General features: G+C 42.2%; 2 protein-coding genes across 2 annotated transcripts in view; one reads left to right on the top strand and one right to left on the bottom strand.

The window, feature by feature from the left end:
• The window catches only part of slc25a45 (solute carrier family 25 member 45), a 69,476-nt gene that overhangs the window by 6,542 nt on the left and 43,906 nt on the right, over positions 1–19,028 (top strand). The window lies entirely within an intron of this gene.
• spen (spen family transcriptional repressor) overlaps positions 9,550–19,028 on the bottom strand; it is a 28,614-nt gene continuing 19,135 nt past the window's right edge. Inside the window, exons 11-15 of the mRNA XM_080899789.1 lie at positions 12,775–19,028; positions 12,308–12,646; positions 12,026–12,220; positions 11,665–11,823; positions 9,550–11,542 (exon numbers count right to left, since the gene is read on the bottom strand). The exon at positions 12,775–19,028 is cut by the window's right edge and continues 1,547 nt beyond it. Coding sequence (XP_080755915.1) covers positions 11,411–11,542; positions 11,665–11,823; positions 12,026–12,220; positions 12,308–12,646; positions 12,775–19,028 — 7,079 coding nt within the window. The 3' untranslated portion in view covers positions 9,550–11,410. The remainder of the gene's footprint in view (positions 11,543–11,664; positions 11,824–12,025; positions 12,221–12,307; positions 12,647–12,774) is intronic.

Genomic DNA, 19,028 nt, shown 5'->3' with positions numbered 1-19,028 from the left:
ACGAACACCTAACAACCAAGTCGCAGTTGAGTCAAGCAATTATTGAGGCTATTTAAGTCGAGCTTTATGTGAAAAACGTTCTTACATGATCTGTCTTGAAGAAAATGCCCCTCTTGATGATTCACATATTTAATTTGGCAAAGACTTTATGCCAAAGGCAACCCTCCCCCATCTCTTTCAGGCTTGGGATCGGCAGTCGGAGTACACTGGCTTCTTGTCCCCCATAGGCTGTGGCAGGTCTCACTACCATCTTGGAAGGTTTATAACAGCAGTGAAACCCGCCGATGATGATGATGATGATGTGTGGTGTGGAGGCAGTGGTGGTGCTGTGCCATAATGCAAACTTTGGTATTGACCCAATACCCAGTAAATACAGCGCCTGAATTGCCGACATCAATGCCAATATTTTTAACTCATTAAGGTAGTTTATGCAGAAGAGAGGAGTGTGTCATGACTTATGAGATGAATCACATTCAATTTGCAAATTCTGAACACTTTTTAATGACCAATGAATCACTTTTTATTTTCCACAATAATTAGTTAACATAACAAAACACGCCTTTCAGCTTTTTGTGTATTTTGAAACTGGGTTTTGTGGAAATCTGGAACCTAAATGTGGCTGTCTCTAAAGCACTGAGGGGCAACTTCTGTTTTTTAAGTAGTATAAGGTGTAAATAAAATAGATGTGAAAAGGCTCAAACATTTTTTACTGTGCATGTTTGAGGTATGTATGTGGGATACATACTGATCTAAATGATAGAAACAAAGTAGTGATCCAGTCACTGATCCGATACCAATGCCAGAGTTTGTATTGATGCTATCGATCCGCCCACCTCTAGAGAGTGACACTAATAAAAAGGCATGACGTAGAGGTCGCAGAGCTGACGATGCTACGATGTTCAAAGGGAGTGACCAGGAGTGACAGGATTAGAAATGAGTGCATTAGACTGATTAGTGATTATATTGAGAGGCATAGTGCAAATATATTGGACCATGCATGTTGAAGATGGAGCTGCCAGGCAGGAGGAAAAGAAGGAAGACCACAGAGAGGATTCATGGATGTAGTGAAGGAGGACAAGCAGAGGGCTGGTGCGACAGAGGAGGATGCTGGGGATAGGGTCAGATGCAGGTAGATGATCCTTAAAGAAGCAGCTAATAGAAGAAGAAGCTGTCCCTTTAAGGAAATAGAAAGAGAGGCATCTTGTTGACTATGATACAAAATAACTGCATCCAAGGACGAATCCTGATCATGATAAGAACGAGCAGAACAGTGGCACTCGTCGATGAGTATATGCCATGTGTTTTGCCCTTTAATAGGACATTGGGGGAGTATGCTCGTCAAGGATGTTATGAAGACATCATCTGGAGATAATTAGTAGCACCCTTAAACGTCTCAGAGTTTAGGTAGCACTGTTTTTCACTTCAAGCCATGAAAGGGTCGTTCTTTGCTTGAAAAGTTTTGGGTGAAATTGGAAGAGGCTCGCCGAACAAATGAGAAACTGACTTACTTTCTTCTGCTCCTTCTAAGAGCGCCAAATGGCTAAGTATTATTATCAGAGTTGCAGCGTTCCAGTTTATACAACTTAAAAGGCTCCAGAGACTCTCTCCAAGACATAAATCTGTATGAAACTAGACTTTGGTAATTGCCTAAATCTCTGGTGAGACCACAGCTTTCTATAAATCATAACATGGTTGAGGTTTGAGGGCGGCAGTAATATTCCTATAAACAGCTTATAACTTGTTAGTATCCTGGATGCTTAGCAGCGGAGATTCACAAGCCAGTTATGCAGCAACAATTAGCTCACCAACAAACACACAGACACACAATGGGAGCGAGAGAGTGAGAGGGGGAAAAGCTGCTGAGGAATCCTGACAGTTAAATGGCTTCCTTTGTGCTTTATCTCTTCCTTAATTATACTTTTGTATTTTCCAGTCTTAAAAAAATTCCAAACCTTGTCATTTTCACTGAGAGTGTGCTCAACGTTAAGCAGGCAAACAATCAGCACATCCAGGATGGCATAAAAGCTTATTGTTGTCCCTCCCTGGAAACCAACTGTATTTGAAAGTGAGTCAGACCTGCATACACAGTATACAAACTATACGCTCGCCTCATGTGACCTGCGTCCACTTTTGCCACTCGAATGCCTGAGGCATAATCTCGAGTCTCTCACACTTAATCACAGTTGCTGACAGACTGGGTTCTGGAGGCGGAGAGTGGTTAAGTTCAGAATAGATGGAGGCTGGAAAAAAAGACAGCAACACACAAGCCCGTCTTTTATTTTCCCTGAAAAGTGAAACAACCACAAATCGGCTTCACATCTCCCTGGGGCCAGATCACGACTCAGACTCTACCGCTTTGGAGAAGGAATGGAACAAAACACACACACTGTAACTATATGGACCGTAGTACTATATTTACTGCCTGCTAATTCTGATGCAGTGGTAACTCGTAGTGACTTGACATGTTTTATGCTTACGCTACATGTGTAGTGTTTGCTTTATTTTGAAATTTACTGGTGAAGCATATGAACACACTGGTGCATTTGGATGAAAGTCCAACTTTTCTTTTTAAACTCTTTAGTTTGCCAGCAATCCTTCTGGCAGTAACAATGTTACTTTTTAACATTTTTTAATGTCACTTGGCTTTGGTTAAAGAGCTCCCGATAGTTTTGAAGACCCTCATTTGGCTGACTCAAAGGCGATAACCTGGTCACGTGTGCAGCACTGTCAGTGTTTAATGAGATCTACCCTCAGTACCAACTGTATTAGATTCACCTTGTTAGTACCAGGTCGGATTGAGATCTGTTGGCAGTGACATCATGGTCTTGTTCAAGATGATTTGGGTTTTGTTACGTGGCGTGTTATCCTGCTGGAAGCAGCCATCAGAAGATGTCACAGCAGAGAAACTAAGACGCATCAGACCAGGCAAAGTTTTTCTGATCTTTTATTGTGTAATTTTGGTGAGTTCCTGTGTAAACTGTGACCTCAGTTTCTGTTTTTAGCTGACAGGGTGGTATATTTTTCTGCTGCTGTAGCCCATATGCTTCAAGGTTTCAACCATTTTCCTGTATACTTTGGTTATAACGAGTGATTATTTGAGTTAAAGTGGCCTTCCTATCAGCTTTCTCATAGGTATGACTGATAGTTAGGGTTTCTTTGTAAGACTGTAGGGTCTCTACCTTACAATATAAAGTACATTTAGATGACTGTTGCTGTGAACTGGCGCTATGTAAATAAAACTGAATGCTAAAGGGCAGCGCAGTAGCATGGTGGTTAGAACTGTTGCCTCACAGCAAGGGTGCAAGCAAAGCCACCATCTGGCCGGGTCCTTTCTGTGTAGAGTTCGCATGTTCTCCCCGTGCTCGTTTGGTGATTCTAAATTTGCCTATAGGTGTGAATGTGAGTGCGAATGGTCATCTGTGTCTTTGTGTTAGCCCTGCATCAGACCCCATCTCTCCTCCTACTGTAGCTGGGATATGCTCCACCCCCCATGACCTCAATAAGAATAAGCAGAAGAGAATTCACCTTTGATCTCTGGCATCAACGAGGAAGTTTTTACCCAGAGAACCGACACGATATTTTCTTTCTTTGACGATTCTCTGTAAACTCTAGATATAATTGTGCACAAAGAGCCGAGAAGTTGAGCAGTTTCTGAAATACTCAGAACCCAACAACCATGCCACATTCAAAGTCACTTTAATCACCTTTATTTGTCATTCTGATGCTCGGTTTAAATTTCATCAGATCATCTTGATCATGTCTAGATGCCTGAATGCATTGAGTTGTTGCCAAGTAACTGCATTGTCAGTTAAACATGTGTACCTAACAAAGTGGCTGCTGAATGTAGGTGACATTTCACATGTGTCTGTGTAGGTTCTCAGGCATCCAGGTAAATGGCCTGCATTTGTATAGCGCTTTACTCAGTCCCTAAGGACTCCAAAGCGCTTTACACTACATTCAGTCATTCACCCATTCACACACTGGCAATGGCAAGCTACGTTGTAGCCACAGCTGCCCTGGGGCGCACTGACAGAGGCGAGGCTGCCGGACACTGGCGCCACCGGGCCCTCTGACCACCACCAGTAGGCAAACATGGGGTTAGTATCTTGCCCAAGGATATTTAGCATGCAGCCAGGAGGCAGCGCGGGATCGAACTACCGATCTTCTGATTAGTGGCTGACCTGCTCTGCCACCTGAGCTACAGCCACCCAAGTTCCAGGTAGTGGTAGGTTGTTATTTGGTGGACATTCAGAGGACTTTTAGTCAGGATGTTCCCTCTACACTACACTAGTCTCTACAGTATGTTTTTACCACATTTAGAGAACCATTAATGATGTCACAGGGACTTTTATGGGACCAGCCTTTTTAGTTTCTTGCACCAACATCTAAGAACCTTCAGAAAACTAAAAGTACTGTAAACGCAGTAAGTTTTGCAGAACCTTTGGAACCCTAGGACTGGTTAGTTTTGAAGTACCATTGAAACATGTTGCAATGTTTCTCAAAAGTATTTATATGCAGACACTGGATATATAATGATTCTTCAGAATTTAAGGTTTTTATTCCCCCGCACAAGAAAGCTTTGAACACACAAGGAAGCCAAAGACAACATGGCAAAGGCCCGAGGAGAACTGAGGAGTGCACGGGGCTGACAGTGGCAGACGCCAGGGGCAGGAGGAGGCACAGGGCTGGCAGGAGGTGGGAGAATGGGCAGCAAAGCTGGAGACGAGACCAGGAAGTGGAATTTCACGAAAACGAAGGACTTTAAAAATAAAACGGGAAACACATGCTTGCATGATAAAACTCTGATATCAGAAACAGAGTGTGAACATTTGAGTTCTTTCACTCAGCATGATGTAGAGCGTTGCCTCCTCTGACATGACTTATTTTTAAACAAGATATAAGATAAGCACTTTGTTTTTACTGTTGAGCTGATTTGTCCCATGAATGACGCACTCTCCTGAATATTCTGCCAATTCTCATCACGCAACCCTTTAAAGAACTCCACAGCGTGACTCTCTGGAAGTTCACTGAATAAATTCCTAGACTGATAATGTACTAGTAACCATGTTTTGACTCTTACAGATTAGTAACGCTAGTAATAAAACATTTGTCGAGTTGTATAAAAAGCGTTACAGAAATCTGAATTATTTCCAGACCATCAAGACAAAGACCGCATTTCAGATCAGGTGCCAAATATATCATTTGAATGCGTGAAATGTAAAAGACATAAACACTTGGAACTCTGATTTTCATGTCAATGTTATGTGTTTATCAGCATTGCATACTTTTCATTACATTAGCAGGCATTCAAAGTGAGAAACATAATATGAAAATGTATGCATCACATCTGATACAGACATTGAACTGCAAGTAGGCCACCGAGCCACAATGTCAGGGGAAGGTGCTGCGTTTATGAGGCTTGAGTCACCAGGGTGAGGCCTTTATAACTCCACTGCAGCCTGTCCACACCTAATGTGTACTGTGACCCTGTAAGTCACTTAATCCATTTCTGACTCTTGTGCATTGTAAAGCGGAGAGATCACAATATATGTGCCCGTCTGGCACCGACCTCTCCTCTTCAGTCTGGAGAAACATTCCTACACATGGACAGTTATTATAAATGTGTCACACTCACTCTCTGAAAACTGGTCATATTTACAGGGCAGAAAGATAAATTGACTTTATAAAAAAGTGCACCAAGGAGTGTTTAAGAATTCATAATCTAATGGAACCTAATGGAAATATAAAAAGCTAACTTGTAAACTTTAATGTAGTTAATAGAGCCTTTGTGTATTTATCTACATGACCTTTGGCTCTTGTTCTTCCTATCTTTAATGCTTTGATAGGTTCACTAAAACACTAAAATAATATCTTATCTAACACATTCCAGTTCGTTTGTTTTTTAAAGCGTATAATATATTGCTTGGATTAAAGCATTTACACTCAGGCTCCAGTCAGTGTTTATATCTCGCATATTCCCCTTGATAATGTTTTTTCCATGCGTGGATAATAAACAAACACATGTATTACTGTACCTTATCAGCCTAACAGGGAAATCAGTCATGTTCACTTTCTGTGAGTGGCTGTTTCAGTATTGTTTTCTGTATGGGACATTTAGAACACTCTGAGGCAACAGAGGTTACACAGGGATTACTTGCTGGCTCACAAGTAATCCCTGTGTAACCTTTATTACTACCTGGCTCATCATGACCTGAATAATGACACCGGACTCTGTAGATCTGACATGATGAGATCTGGTGAGAAGCACCAAGCTAACGACAGGAGTGCCTTTATCCACTCCACAACAGGTCTGCGCCTTGGACACATTTCAGGCTTCAGTTCAAAAAGAAGCTAAAGAAGAACTTAAATGAGTTCTTATGTGTTATCATTAGATCCTTAATCAAAAGCATGGTGGTTACAGTGTCCTTGTCAAAACAGTTTTTGAGCGTGGGTTACAAATATTGTAACAATGCATAATTGTCTTATTAGGTTAACTGCAAAAATAGATTACTTTCTTTAGTTGTGTTTATTACAAGCATTATTCTTGCAGCAGTTTCAATCATTTTGCATCAAAAGGCGCATTTATGTGCAGATGGACATTAATAGCTTAACAGACAGGCTACAGGAGAACATTTTTTATCAACCATATCAAGAACCAATTAAATTAAAAGAACAGTTTTATACACAGCTATTCACTGGCAATACAGCTAATGCAAGAAAGCAATAAAACTGGGTTTAGAAAACCTTTAAAATGTTTATTTGGTCTGACTTTTGATCACAGTTGGATTTTGTGTGTGTGCATATGTTTTTTAGTGCACTGTCTAAAAATAAAGATTTATGACACCAGGAAGAATAGTTAATGGGCGTCTTAAGAAACTGAACTAAAACTAAATCATCACTGCTGATGTATCCCACAGTAAACTTCAGTTGCACTAACCGCTAACCTTGTTGCAGTGGCTGGTGGTTTAGGTCCCCATGATGGAAGCAATGCACTAAGAATTCTTTTCACCCAAATGGTTTTAAAAGGTGCAAGAAAGTAATCAAAGCAAATGATTTTTTTCCTCTGTATCCTTTCTACGCTCTCATGAAAGGACAAATTGTCTCACAGCCACATGGTGGAATGCATGGAGCTCATTGTGCAAAGGACACAAACCAGAAAACAAGCACTTATCGGTCTCTGAAAAAAGAACCTCTAAATTTCCAACATTCTTCTCATTTTCTGGCAAAAGCTGAACTTTCAAAATGTCATCCTGTGGAAATGTATTCAAGAGGAAACCAGTTCTAAAATATGAACAAGGCCCGCTTTAAGGACAAAAGCACGCACTTTGCTCTAACGCTCAAAGGCAAAGTGTGTAATCTTAGAAGCACCACGATTGTGAAGGAGGAGGGTGTGTGGAGAGCATCAGCGGAAGTCTTTCTTGTCTTGGTGTTCCTCTGTCATGTCTGACCTGCTTCTTCTCACGCTGCGAACAGGGTGTCAATTAACATTCCAAGTCTTGGCCTGTCAGGCCACTAAATCACTTATGCCTCACCTCTTTCTGGTCCTTTCTACTGTAGGCATAACGACAGGAGGGAGAAAATGAGTGAAGCTCGGGTATGAGCCCTTTACCCTTCTCAGCAGCTGTTGTCCTTTTTTTTCGAGAAGCACTGAGGTGATGCATTACACTTGATGAAAAACTGTATTTAATATTGATCAAATCACCGCCTGCATGTGTTTGAATGTATTTTCTTCCCTGCCTAAGGAGTACTTCCAAAATTAATGAGAGATAATACAGCCCCAACCACCAAACTTTCTCAAATAGTAATCCAATCGTCTCTAAATCTCCACAGGCCTCCCTCTGGGGAATTTGTCAACTAGCATACACCCGAATTGGACGGGTGCAGCCGGAAACCCTGATGTTCCAGCCACAGTCTTAAAATTCCTCCAAAACCATAGAGCTGCCTGCCTCAGGGATGAGTCTGTAACTGCAGCTTTGACAGCCATGGTGCTCATTTGTCTTGCTCCATATCCACTTGAGCACTGCTCTAAAGACGGAGCCACAAAGAGGTTTTCAGACTCTGCCGCACTCACGTTTGGACAGAATTTATAGGCAATGAGATTGATTCAACAACAGTGCAGGCGCATGTTTGAAATAACTTTATGTAAATTGCAGTAAATATAAAAACAAAAAAATAACAAAATTAAAATCTTATTTGGTGTGAGTGCCCTTTGCTTTTATCACGGATGTGTGATTCTGTGCATATCTGACAAATTTTAATAGTTCTTCTGTGGATTGAGGCTCACTCGGTGTTTTATATGTCTTCATACAATATCGCGCTGTATGTTGAAATCAAGGCTTAGTGGTTGCAGGACTCCTTGTTATGCCTGTCAGTGAAGATATGTCTTTATCACCCTGCCTGGAATTTGGCACAGATCGAGATCCTCCCTGACCGCATTGCCCAACAGAACAGCCTAAGAGTCTAAAAGATGCCAGCACTCCTATTTATTTGATACAATTTCTTTTCTGTTAACTGTGACGGAGCTTGTCAGCTTCTGTCAACATCTGTGTGTTATCATAATGCAGGAGGAGCTGACCTGATTGTATCCTCCTTATCCATTACGGCAGTAATACAGTGATCCTGTGTTTAGAATTTTTCCCCCAGCAAGACAGACAGAAACGTTTATATGCACAAGTTTTAGAATAAATAAATACATGAAAATACAACCAATTTGCAATGAAGTCTTTGTTTAGGTCTCAGCAAAGATCTTCTGCTTCCCTAGGTGGACGTATTTCTTTGACAGTTTCTAATTCAAACACTGTAGAAAACCTAAGCTCCAGGAAAGGTACTGTCATGTGAAGGAAAACTCATACTTGCAGGGTAGGTTTATGTTGCAACTGCCTTCTGTGGTTGTCTGATTCACACTCCCAAAGCGTACCATGGCTTGAAAATAAGCCTTGTAGTTTAGTGTTATAGTGACATCTTCTGACCACTGTAAACATCGCAGCAACAACTGTAATAATGAGTAAGCCAGCATGCTGGGGCAGCGGTTTGGGCTTGAATCCACCTTTCTGTCTGGAGTATACATGCCCATCAAGAAGACGGATTGATGGATGGATGCCAGGTAAAGTATTTCTACCTCTGCCCAGAAAATTGTGACTGGTTTTTCCGTTTGGTGGCAGGATTGATCCAAAATGTGAAAACTTTCACTAGAGTTTGGCCTAACTTCATCCAGTTCATTCAGATCTGGAGTCTTTGCATTGCTGGAGAGACAATATTGTACGTTTTGTGTCATATTTTCATCAATAAATTCTAAATTGAAAGAATACTGGAAGAACATTAAGAAATAGTCTAGATGCAAAGGTATCCAAGGTAAGACCGCTCTTGTTAACCATTTTAATTGCTGAATCATTTGCAGCTTTTGCAACATGTTAGAGAAGCATTAAAGCTGAGGTTTAAAGCACTGAAGGTCTCTGGTGAAATCCTTCTTCACCTGTACCTTCAGATTCACAAATCACAAAAGGAGAAGAAGAAAAACAGAGTTACGGACCATTTAATGATCTTCAGAAGTAAGTTAAACAACCATTTATTTTACAGTTTAAAATGTCCTCATGGAGGAACAGCAAAATACACTCAAAATGAAGGTTGATCAAAAGACAGTTTTCATATTAATCGCTGTTTGAAGTTTTTTTTTCTTTTCATTTGTTTATCAAAAATTATAAGTGCCTTCAACATAACCATGAGAGTACTCAGCTTGCAGTCATAGAAATATTTACAACACAAAACTGACAAGCATGGTTTTTACTTTCAGCATCGGTTCACCTCCTCTCCCGTCTCTTTCAGACTGCGTTGTTTTGTTGCACAAAACAAAAAGAAAGACCCTGAAGAAAGACAGTTATAAGGGGGGGGGAGAGAAAAATACACGAGAGCACAGATTAAGGAGATCAGTATTTACAGCTTGGCTCAAGGACACAATTAAGGGGAGGGGTGGAGACAGATGATTAACACATCCATTAGCGGCTTGATGTCAAGTTTAAGTCACATTCTTTGCCTTTATGATCCTACTTTAGCTTTTTAGAATTTGAAAAATAAAAGCATGCATATCTGCTATGAAGTCGTGGATAAATGACCTCAAGATGCAGTGCCTAATAAGTAAGAGAGTTGTTTTTCAGACAGCAGGGGGCAGTACAGGACCACATGGGGGGAGAATAAAAACAGGAATAGGAGCAGAATTGCAAACCCTACAGTACAATGGTCCTTTTGAAATGAACACAGAGTTCCATCATGTAAAAGCACTGTAATAACAGAGAAAGGTTTATGAACAATACAAAAAAAGGAATCAAATCTGCCCTCCGGATGACAAAATACAAAGTCACATATGAAAATATGTTCTGATCAAATGTTTTAGATACATTGCGCGTGTTGAGTATTAGCAAAAAAATGTTTTGGCACAAAATCAAGTTTTTTTGTTGTTGTTGTTTTTTTGGGGGCAAATATCAATCGGTAATCTTGTACAGATCCTCCCCCGCTGTTCCCCATCCCTGCCCCGGTCCAAAGAAAGATCTGATGATCTGTCTTGTAAAATATTCACTTGGTCTCTCCACATTGCTTCAGTCTTTAAATATTTATAATATTTACAGTTTCACAATTGTCAACAATACCTTTAGGCTTAAAGAAGATGCAAACAAAAATAAACTAATTAAATATTCTTTATATAGTCCCCTGTTGAGGCATTGAGTGTAAACTGTACAACTCTAATCGTCCCCTTACGAGTTCCTGGGGCAGGGAACACTTTGGGATGGAGAGTTGAGTCCAGAAATTAAGTAGAAATTTGCTGATGGTGAATAAGCAAAAGCATGTATGACTGATCTTGATTGATCGTTTTTCCAGGCAATGATTTTCTTTTATCTTGCACAAGCATGACTGATGTGATCACAAGAATTAGTCCATAACATGTATCATTTTATACTCAAATCTGTACAAAGTTCACAATTTCTTCAACATAGTGCAATGACTTCTGACATAGTCTTAAAAAAAATCACAATCACTTTTATGAAGATAAAAAATATCCCATACGAAGGTATCCATCCACAGCTTAATGAATGCTATGAATAAGAAAAAAGGCTATGCACAACACCTCCAAAAATGGCAAGAATGAAATGAGCAAAGCCTCATCCAAAAATAAAATCCCCCTCAACCCTTCATATCCTTTTCAGAAAGGTATAGTTTTTGGAATTCAACATCACTGGGTGACTTAAGGACTTGGTGAAGTGAAGGAGAAAAGGTGAGTTCATGCTAAATTAGGTTGTTTTGTTTTTTTCGTAAAAAGAAGTCCAACTCATAAAAATATGAGGCAATTCCAGCTTCCAACAAACTGGATGAGTCCAAAAGGGCTGGTGTTGGCTTAGTTCAGGAAAAAAAATGGAGGTAATTAAACAGAGGCGATGACAATCATGAGGTGAGGGGAAATGCTGGATATGCTGTTGAGAAGGTCCGGGGCCAGACGTGACAAGTGGCTCTCGGAGAATTTACATGGTGGAAAAATCTGAACCACATAAGCTGGCTGTAAACCCAAAGAAGAAAAAATAACATGATGAGAGAAGGAGCAACATCTTCAACATCTTAGCTGTCTTACAACACAGTAAAATGTGAAAATATAAAAACATAAAATGCCTAAAGTCAAACCTGAGTAGAGCCAGGGTTGGGCACATTGATGATGCCAGCTGCCTGTTTAGCTTGCAGGTATGTGATGAAGCCACTTTTCAAGGCTTGGGTTTGACCAAGGACATCTTCTTGGTCTCGACCACAGGGTAGAGCCAGTAACAAACAGTAGTCATTTTCCACCTGCCACACATATCAAGTTTTAATCTTAAAATGTATATATATGTATATAAACAAAGATAATGGCACTCTCTTACGTTATTGCTTAATTAATTCATAGATCCATCGTTTTAGTCAGTTCTTCAAAGTCAGGGTCCTGATTAAAGCTATATTCAACCAAATTTTAGAACCTGCTGTTCAAAGGTAGCAGAAATCAAATACTTACAGTCATTCTGCGTGCCACACTGTCCAGCTGGGAAGCCTCGAGCCTCATCCTTTGAACAATACGGAGAAGAGGACCTCCCTCTGGGGGTGGAAGGGAGCGCTGGGCCAGCATGTTGTTGCCGGAAACAAAATGTAACTGGACAGCAGCCTGGTCGTTTTTCAATGCCAACAGGCCTTGCCATACGATAGGATACTTCTGCATGAAGAAAAGAAAAAACGTCTTTATTTTCCCTGAAAATAAATTCTACACGTCACCAAAGAGCTGGTCTGTCATTCTTCTTACCGTCAATAGCTGCACCATGTCAACGGAATGATGTCCTGAATGTTCCAGTTTGGCATCCGGCCGTGGCTGTACTGAAGTCGAAGAGGGCACTGCTGAAGTAGACAGGAAGGCTGGAGGGCCTTTCTGAAGAGATAGATCTGACTTGTGTGTAAGACCCATAGGGGACATCATGGGAGACTGGTATGAGGGTGAGACTGTATCCCCCTGTATTCGGGAAATGTGTGAGAGGTCCGAAGAGGTAGCATGGCGAAGGTGGGAGGTCTCAGACTTGGAATCACTTCCACACCCATGGGACTGAGACATTTTACCACGGTTACCCAGTTCAGTATCTGGAGGTACCTGATAGTCCGAACCCAGCAAGAGACATCATACATTTTATGTATATGTTTAAATGTGCTTGTTAAGTTGAAAATGTATAGTAGTAGTATTATTTGCACAAATGTAATCATTAAAGCATCTTAACTCACCTGTGAAGATGTAACACCTTGGTTAGTCAGGTTGTGTGGTGAAAACTGGGATGAGAAGCCTCGAATGTCCCTGTAAACTGGAAAGGAGCCTGCACCACCTGGATGCATTAGGTGAACCCCATGAGGGTGAGGCGACACCATGACAGGACTAGATGCATGGACTCCTCGGATTCTGCTTTCACTGGAGTTTGGATGGATAAGCTTTCCTTCGAGTGGTTTGAGAGGTTCCTTTGCAGAAAGGTCAATGCTCTTCCCCGAAATAGGACTCTTTGAAGGTCCAGAGATATTGCCTGAAGATGCTGTTCCAGTCTCCGAGTCTCTGCGTGACTGTCTTGCCTCTACAGCAGCCTGTTCACCCCGTTGCTGGTGCATGAGGATGCGCTGGTGCATGTCTCTGTACTGCTCCATGCGTATGTTTGGGTGAAGTCCTCTGTGATCACTGTGAATCATCATTACATCTGACTGCAGCTGGGGAACTGAAGGTCTACTGAGTGCTTGGTTAAAGTGTCTAGGCTCTTCTTCACTTGCACTGTTGCCACCACCACTTGATACTGAACCTTGGGGACTTGAATGACAGTGCAGAACCATATCTCGAATGACATTTTGCTGTTGTGGGTTTGAGCGCTGTTGAGACCCCGGAAGCGGCGCAGACAGCGAATCACCTCGTCTTCCATAATTTATCCCAGGCATCGGTGGGGTGTTCATCCTGGCATCATGAGCCATTGACTGAGTGACACTGTGAGGTTGAATTATGACAGAGGACTGTTCTGAGTGCGAGTGATGCATCGCAGAATGATAGCTAGGCATTGGTGGCATGCCATGAGTCAGAACAACAGATGTGCCGATAGGAGAACTGCTTGGAGGACAGGCTTTGACAAAAGGTGAAGGAGAGTGAACAGCTGTTCGTGGAGACTGTGGTTCTTGCTTAAGGTGCAGAGCTGAGCGATCATTTACAATGCCAGGGCTGGGGCTCATGCGGGTTCCAGAAAGTGATGGGTGGTGTGTGACTGGGCTGAGATTAGACTGCTGCGCAGCTTTGCCAGGGTCCATCTTTTTCGACAGAGGCTCTGACCCTAGTCCTCTCTTGCCATGCTGTTGTTGTATCACAGGTGGGTTGTACATTAAGACTTGAGAAGAACTAACTGGTTGCTGGAACATCTTTACTACACTGCCTTGGGGGGCTGTGTGATATGGAGTCTCAGATTTGTCAGATCCAAAACTCTCCTGCTTGGTACTAGAAATAACAGGTTGAGAGTTATACGACTGGCCGGCTAAAAGGACTCCTGTGTGACCATAACCAGAAGGAGTTGGGGCTGCTTTGGGAGTAGGTGACTGGGATGATGAGATGACTGGGTCTTGTTTTAATTGAGATTTGGAAACAGATTGCTGAAACTCTATATCACCAGCACTGGCTTGAGGAATCTGACTAATTTTGGCTCTCATCCTGTGAGGTCCTTCGGTTTTCTGACCTGAATAACTGAGTACGACAACACCCTCAGATGTATTGACCCGTAGGCCAGGACTGGAACCAGTAATGTATGGAGTGCTTTCGACAACAGAGCGTCCTCTTGTCCCATCTTCTACTATATCCATAGCAAGGCATCGGCTGTTCTCATTGGAGTTTGATCTGAATTTTTGCTTGGGAATGGTTAGGCCAATGCTTCGGTTGCTTAATGAAATACGTGGAGTTTCTTCTGTATCGTAAGGCATTGGAATTCGACTTATTACTGAGGTAGCAGGAGAAATAATTGTATGCTGGTTTTTCTCTCCACAGTTCTGCTGTGACTCTGTCAGTGGAGATGGTTTATGATGCATGGGCTGGGGAGGTAATGGTGGCCTCTCTTCAGAATGTAACTGTCTTGAACCCACTGCATCAGAGGGATTTTCATTCTCTGACATCCGTGAAGGCTCTGACAGTGCTGGTGTGACTATAGTGGTAGGTATAGAATTGCTATTTGACGCAGACACATATTTAGGTTCCATCAGAATTTTTCTTAACGTGCTTGAACTGGGGTCAATGTCAGAGGCCTTGGTGTCTGGAGGCATTGGAGGATTTGCTGCAGGGGTTCCAAGTGCAGCTGATGCTTGCATTGAAGGAGTTACCACTTTTACATGACTTGAAGGGGCAACATAGATTCTGCTTTCTTCAGATCTCTGAGGCCAGTCAGGTGAAAGTGGCACTTTGGCAGGCCGCAACAGAGGTACACTTAACTGGGATACAGGTTGTGTGCAAGCAGGAGCAGGGGTAAATGTAGGAGTACAAGGCTCTGCTGCTTGGGGGTGCTTTTTAACACTGGAGATACTGTTTGTGCCAGAATGAAAAGCAGATTCTTTAGGCACAGGCTGTTCAACCTCGGGCTGTTCTGCCTCTTTGGGTGTGTCGACCGTTATGGCACTTGTTAAGTCTCGCCTACAAGTAGCAACAGCAGTGACTACAGAGGCTGCTGAAGTGGCCGCAGCTGTAACAGTGACTGCTTTTGAATTATTGGTTTCTGGGTCTTCTGGGATTGATTCAGGTAACTTGACTGGAGTGGACTCTGACTGAGAAACCTCTTCAGCAGCATCCCCTTTTCTGTTACCTGCCCCTTTACGACTTCTTGGCTTTTTCGGGGTTTTGGCTCTAACTTTTCCGGTTTTCCTGGGTGTTTCAACTAAAATGGGATCTTCAGCTGCCTTAGATTCTGCCCCTGGCCGATTTGAGCTTGGTGTCACAGGACCATCATCTAAATCCCCGGCAAGAATATTGTTGATCACCATGTGTGTTTCAGGTTCCATAATCTCATTGGAGGAGGAGGATATCAAGGATTCAGGGGTGGGAATAAGAGCAGTGTAAGTGGGAGGAGATGTGAAGCTTTCTGCATCTACACATGTTTCTTCTGCTGTAATTGAATCAATAGCAGCTGCAAGTTCAGTTTCACTAGCAGGATTAGCTCGCTTCTCCTCCTCAACTTCACTCTCTGGTTCCACTGCAACAGGAGGCAATATCGTAGTTTGCTCTGAAGGTGGCTCTTTATATGGTCGAGAAGGCTGCTCCACTGTAAGCTTAGCAATATTTTCGACTGCCTGCTCTAATTCCATCTGTCGTGCTAATAATGCAGCAGCTGGATCAGCTGGAAGTTCTGATTCTGAGTCTTCCTTATCCTGTGCAGCGAGCTCTTTTGAATCTTTTGGAATTTGGTCTATTGTTTTTATTCCTTCATTATCTTGTAGTGCTGTCTTAGTTTTTGTAATAGCTGGAGCTTCAAAGGTCTCAAGCTCATCATCCTCTGAACGGAGTAAACCTTTTACATCATCAACACTAACACGGATCTCGAGATTTTTTAAACTGTGTGATTTGTCTTCAGCTATCTGTTTGGTGTTACGTTTTAACCTTGGTGTTTTAACTTTTGCACTCTTTTCAGGCTGCTGTCTCCTCTCTAAGGGGCCAATGTCTAGCTTTTCATCATCGACATCACCAGATTTCTTTCCACCATCTTTTAATTCCTTTTCTTTTTTGTGCACTGTTGAGTTTGGATTTTCCACCCTTTCTGATAACTTGCCAAGCGGTTCAGTTTTAGGCTTAAGCTCTGGCTCGTTTTGACTTGCCATATCATCTTGTTCAGCTAGCTCTGTCGTGCTCCCAGACAGTTTGTCTGCTCTACTTCCTTTCTTGTTAGTTGGAGGAGATGGAGTCTGAGGTGTTTGCTGCTGCTTCTGGGTGCGGGGTGAACGCCAGCCCTCAGAGGCTTTCACAACATCTACTGTACATGACGCCTCAGTGTCTTCTTCCATCAGTTTCTTCTGATCAACCTTTACTGGTGAAACATCTTCTCCTCGTTTGATGCCTCTTTTAGGTGGGCGTCCACGTCTAGTATTGGTAGAAATTTGAACATCTTGCTGTATTGGTTCTTTATCAGCACCACGTTTGCGCATGCAGCGTGGTGACTCAACTACCTCTTTGCCAGCTTGGTCGTCTTCATGTAGTGTGGCGTAGACTGACCTTACGTTTCGCCGACGTGTTCTCCCATGGATCAAACTTGACTCGATGTTTTGTTCAGAGTCTGATGCATGTATTGGTGACTTGGATGTTGTTTTAGAGTCAACTGATGTCTTTGGTGCTTCTGCACGAGGAGATGAAGCCCTTTTGAGTTTCTCTCGGTCAATCCGTTCACTCTTACGTGTTGCAGGTTTTTCAGTGGCAGCAATTTGGGAAGGTTGTGTAGTTCGTAATACTGACAGCGGTTTTGCCCTTTTACTCTTGGGTTGTCTGCGATTTGGTAACGGTTTTATTTCAGCCTCTAGTTCTGGCATGCACACCTCACCATCGGTTTCGGTTTTCTGAGATTCCTCAAAGTCTTTTGATTCTTGATTTTCAGTTTCAGGTTCTGACTTCATAGTTTCAGGTTTTTCTTCCATCTTTGGGCAGTCAGAGTAAGTGATTTCTGTAGTCTCTCTTTCAAAACCACCCAGGGAACCACCAGGAGTTGGAGGTTTATCTTCCACAATGGGAGTATGTTCCGCTGTTTTACTATCACCACATTCTACCTTCAGTTCTTTTAACTCTGGTTTTGTTTCAGTTTCATTTTCTGGTTCTGAAAGAGTAAGTGAAGGGGATCTGTTTAGCTTAACAGCAACAGGTTTGAAGTCTTCCACGGCGACAGAGTGAGGTTGCGAAACCTCAAGGATTGGCTCTACTTTTTCTTCTTTGACAACTGGCACAGGTTGATCTGAGGGTGGAGTTAAAACTTCTTTCTTTTCTTGTGGTGAAATTTCTTTAGGGGAAGGAACAAATGGTAAGGCAGTAGAGATTAATGAGGGGCTGGCTGATTTGTCATCTGCCTTTTGTACTGGCTCCAGTTCCTTATCAGGTATGATATTATCACAGTTCTGAACTTCATTTCTTTTTATGTCTGGCACTAATGAATCCTTCTCAGTATCAGGTGGAAGGTGGTCTTTGTCTTTTTGTTGCTGAAGCTCCAAAAAACGACTATGGAAAAGCACTATTGGCTCTTGTGGGATGTCACTTCCTGCAGATTCAGGCTCCGCTTCAGCAGCAACTGGCTTGTTCGAAGGCCTTCCACTTCCAATTTCTAAATCTTGATCTTTACGTTCAAGATGCTGCAAACGCCGGGAATCCTGTTCAAAGATTGAGCTGTGAAGGAAACGAGAGGCAAACAATTCCTGACGCTCTTGGTCCTGTGGCTTAAGTTCCTCCTTTTTGTCATGCAGCTTTTCATCAGAGTTAGTACGAATCTTTTTCTTTTTCATATACCAAGAAGGTATTGGTCGAGGTGTTAGTTCCACCTTGTCCTTATCTGAACACCTGTGGGAGGCTGGAAAGCGTGAAGGGAGAAAGGACCAATTGTCTTCCCTAGAAGAATACAATGTTTTGGCTCTTTCCAGGAGTGCTTTTGTATCAGGAGTTATAGTTTTATCCAAAGCAAAGGAGTAAAACTTATTCTTTTCCAAGGAGCCTGAAAGCTTCAGGTCTGTCATCCTCTTATCACGATCCCTGAGGATGTAGGACAAGGAACTATTTGACTTGGACTTGTTTTCTCCATCATCATCGGAATCAGACTGCACTTCTCCAGGTTCCAAATCCTGACCAAGGCGCTTCCGAATGCTTTCATGCTTTGAAATATCACTTTGGAATGCCATTTCCATTCTGAATGAATCAGGCTTTATCCCTCTTTCCCAGTGCTGCATTAACTCTTCATCACATCCGAGCAAGGACGTGTTAAGCTTTGGTAGCTCAGTGTCAGAAGACTGAAAATGTCTAGGCATCAGGTCCAAACTGTTTTTCAATGACTCAGTGTGTGAAAATTTCTCACCTGCTGTTGGAGAGGATTTTCTTTCTTTATTTGTACCTGTCAAAGAGACATGGGCTGTTTCATCTTCCTCGTTTTCAGAAGACTGAGCAGCTCCTATTGATGATGACATGGTGTAAATGTCTTCATTGAACTTTTGGGAACTTGAAAAGTTGCGCTCTCTTTTTAATTTGAGTATTTCAAAGTCAATATTCTCCAATTTCTTTCGTTTACAGTAAAATAAATCATCACTGGCCACATCCGGTACTGATTTTTCAAAGTCTTGAACAAAATAATCCTTTTCAAAGTCACGAGTCTCACTATGTAGTTGGTTGTCAAACTTGACTCCCTTATCAGGCTCCCCTAGCTTGGATCTGAGCCGTTGACTGTGTTCCGTTTGTTTTGTGCAAATATTAGTCTGGTCAATGTGCACAAATTGTTCATCTCCATCAGAGTCTCTGGATTTCG

The sequence above is a fragment of the Rhamphochromis sp. 'chilingali' genome (assembly GCF_963969265.1).
Source record: "Rhamphochromis sp. 'chilingali' genome assembly, chromosome: 12".
Lineage (NCBI taxonomy): Eukaryota > Metazoa > Chordata > Actinopteri > Cichliformes > Cichlidae > Rhamphochromis > Rhamphochromis sp. 'chilingali'.
The sequence above is the reverse complement of the archived record's forward strand: the minus strand, read 5'-3'. Positions and strand labels throughout refer to the sequence as shown.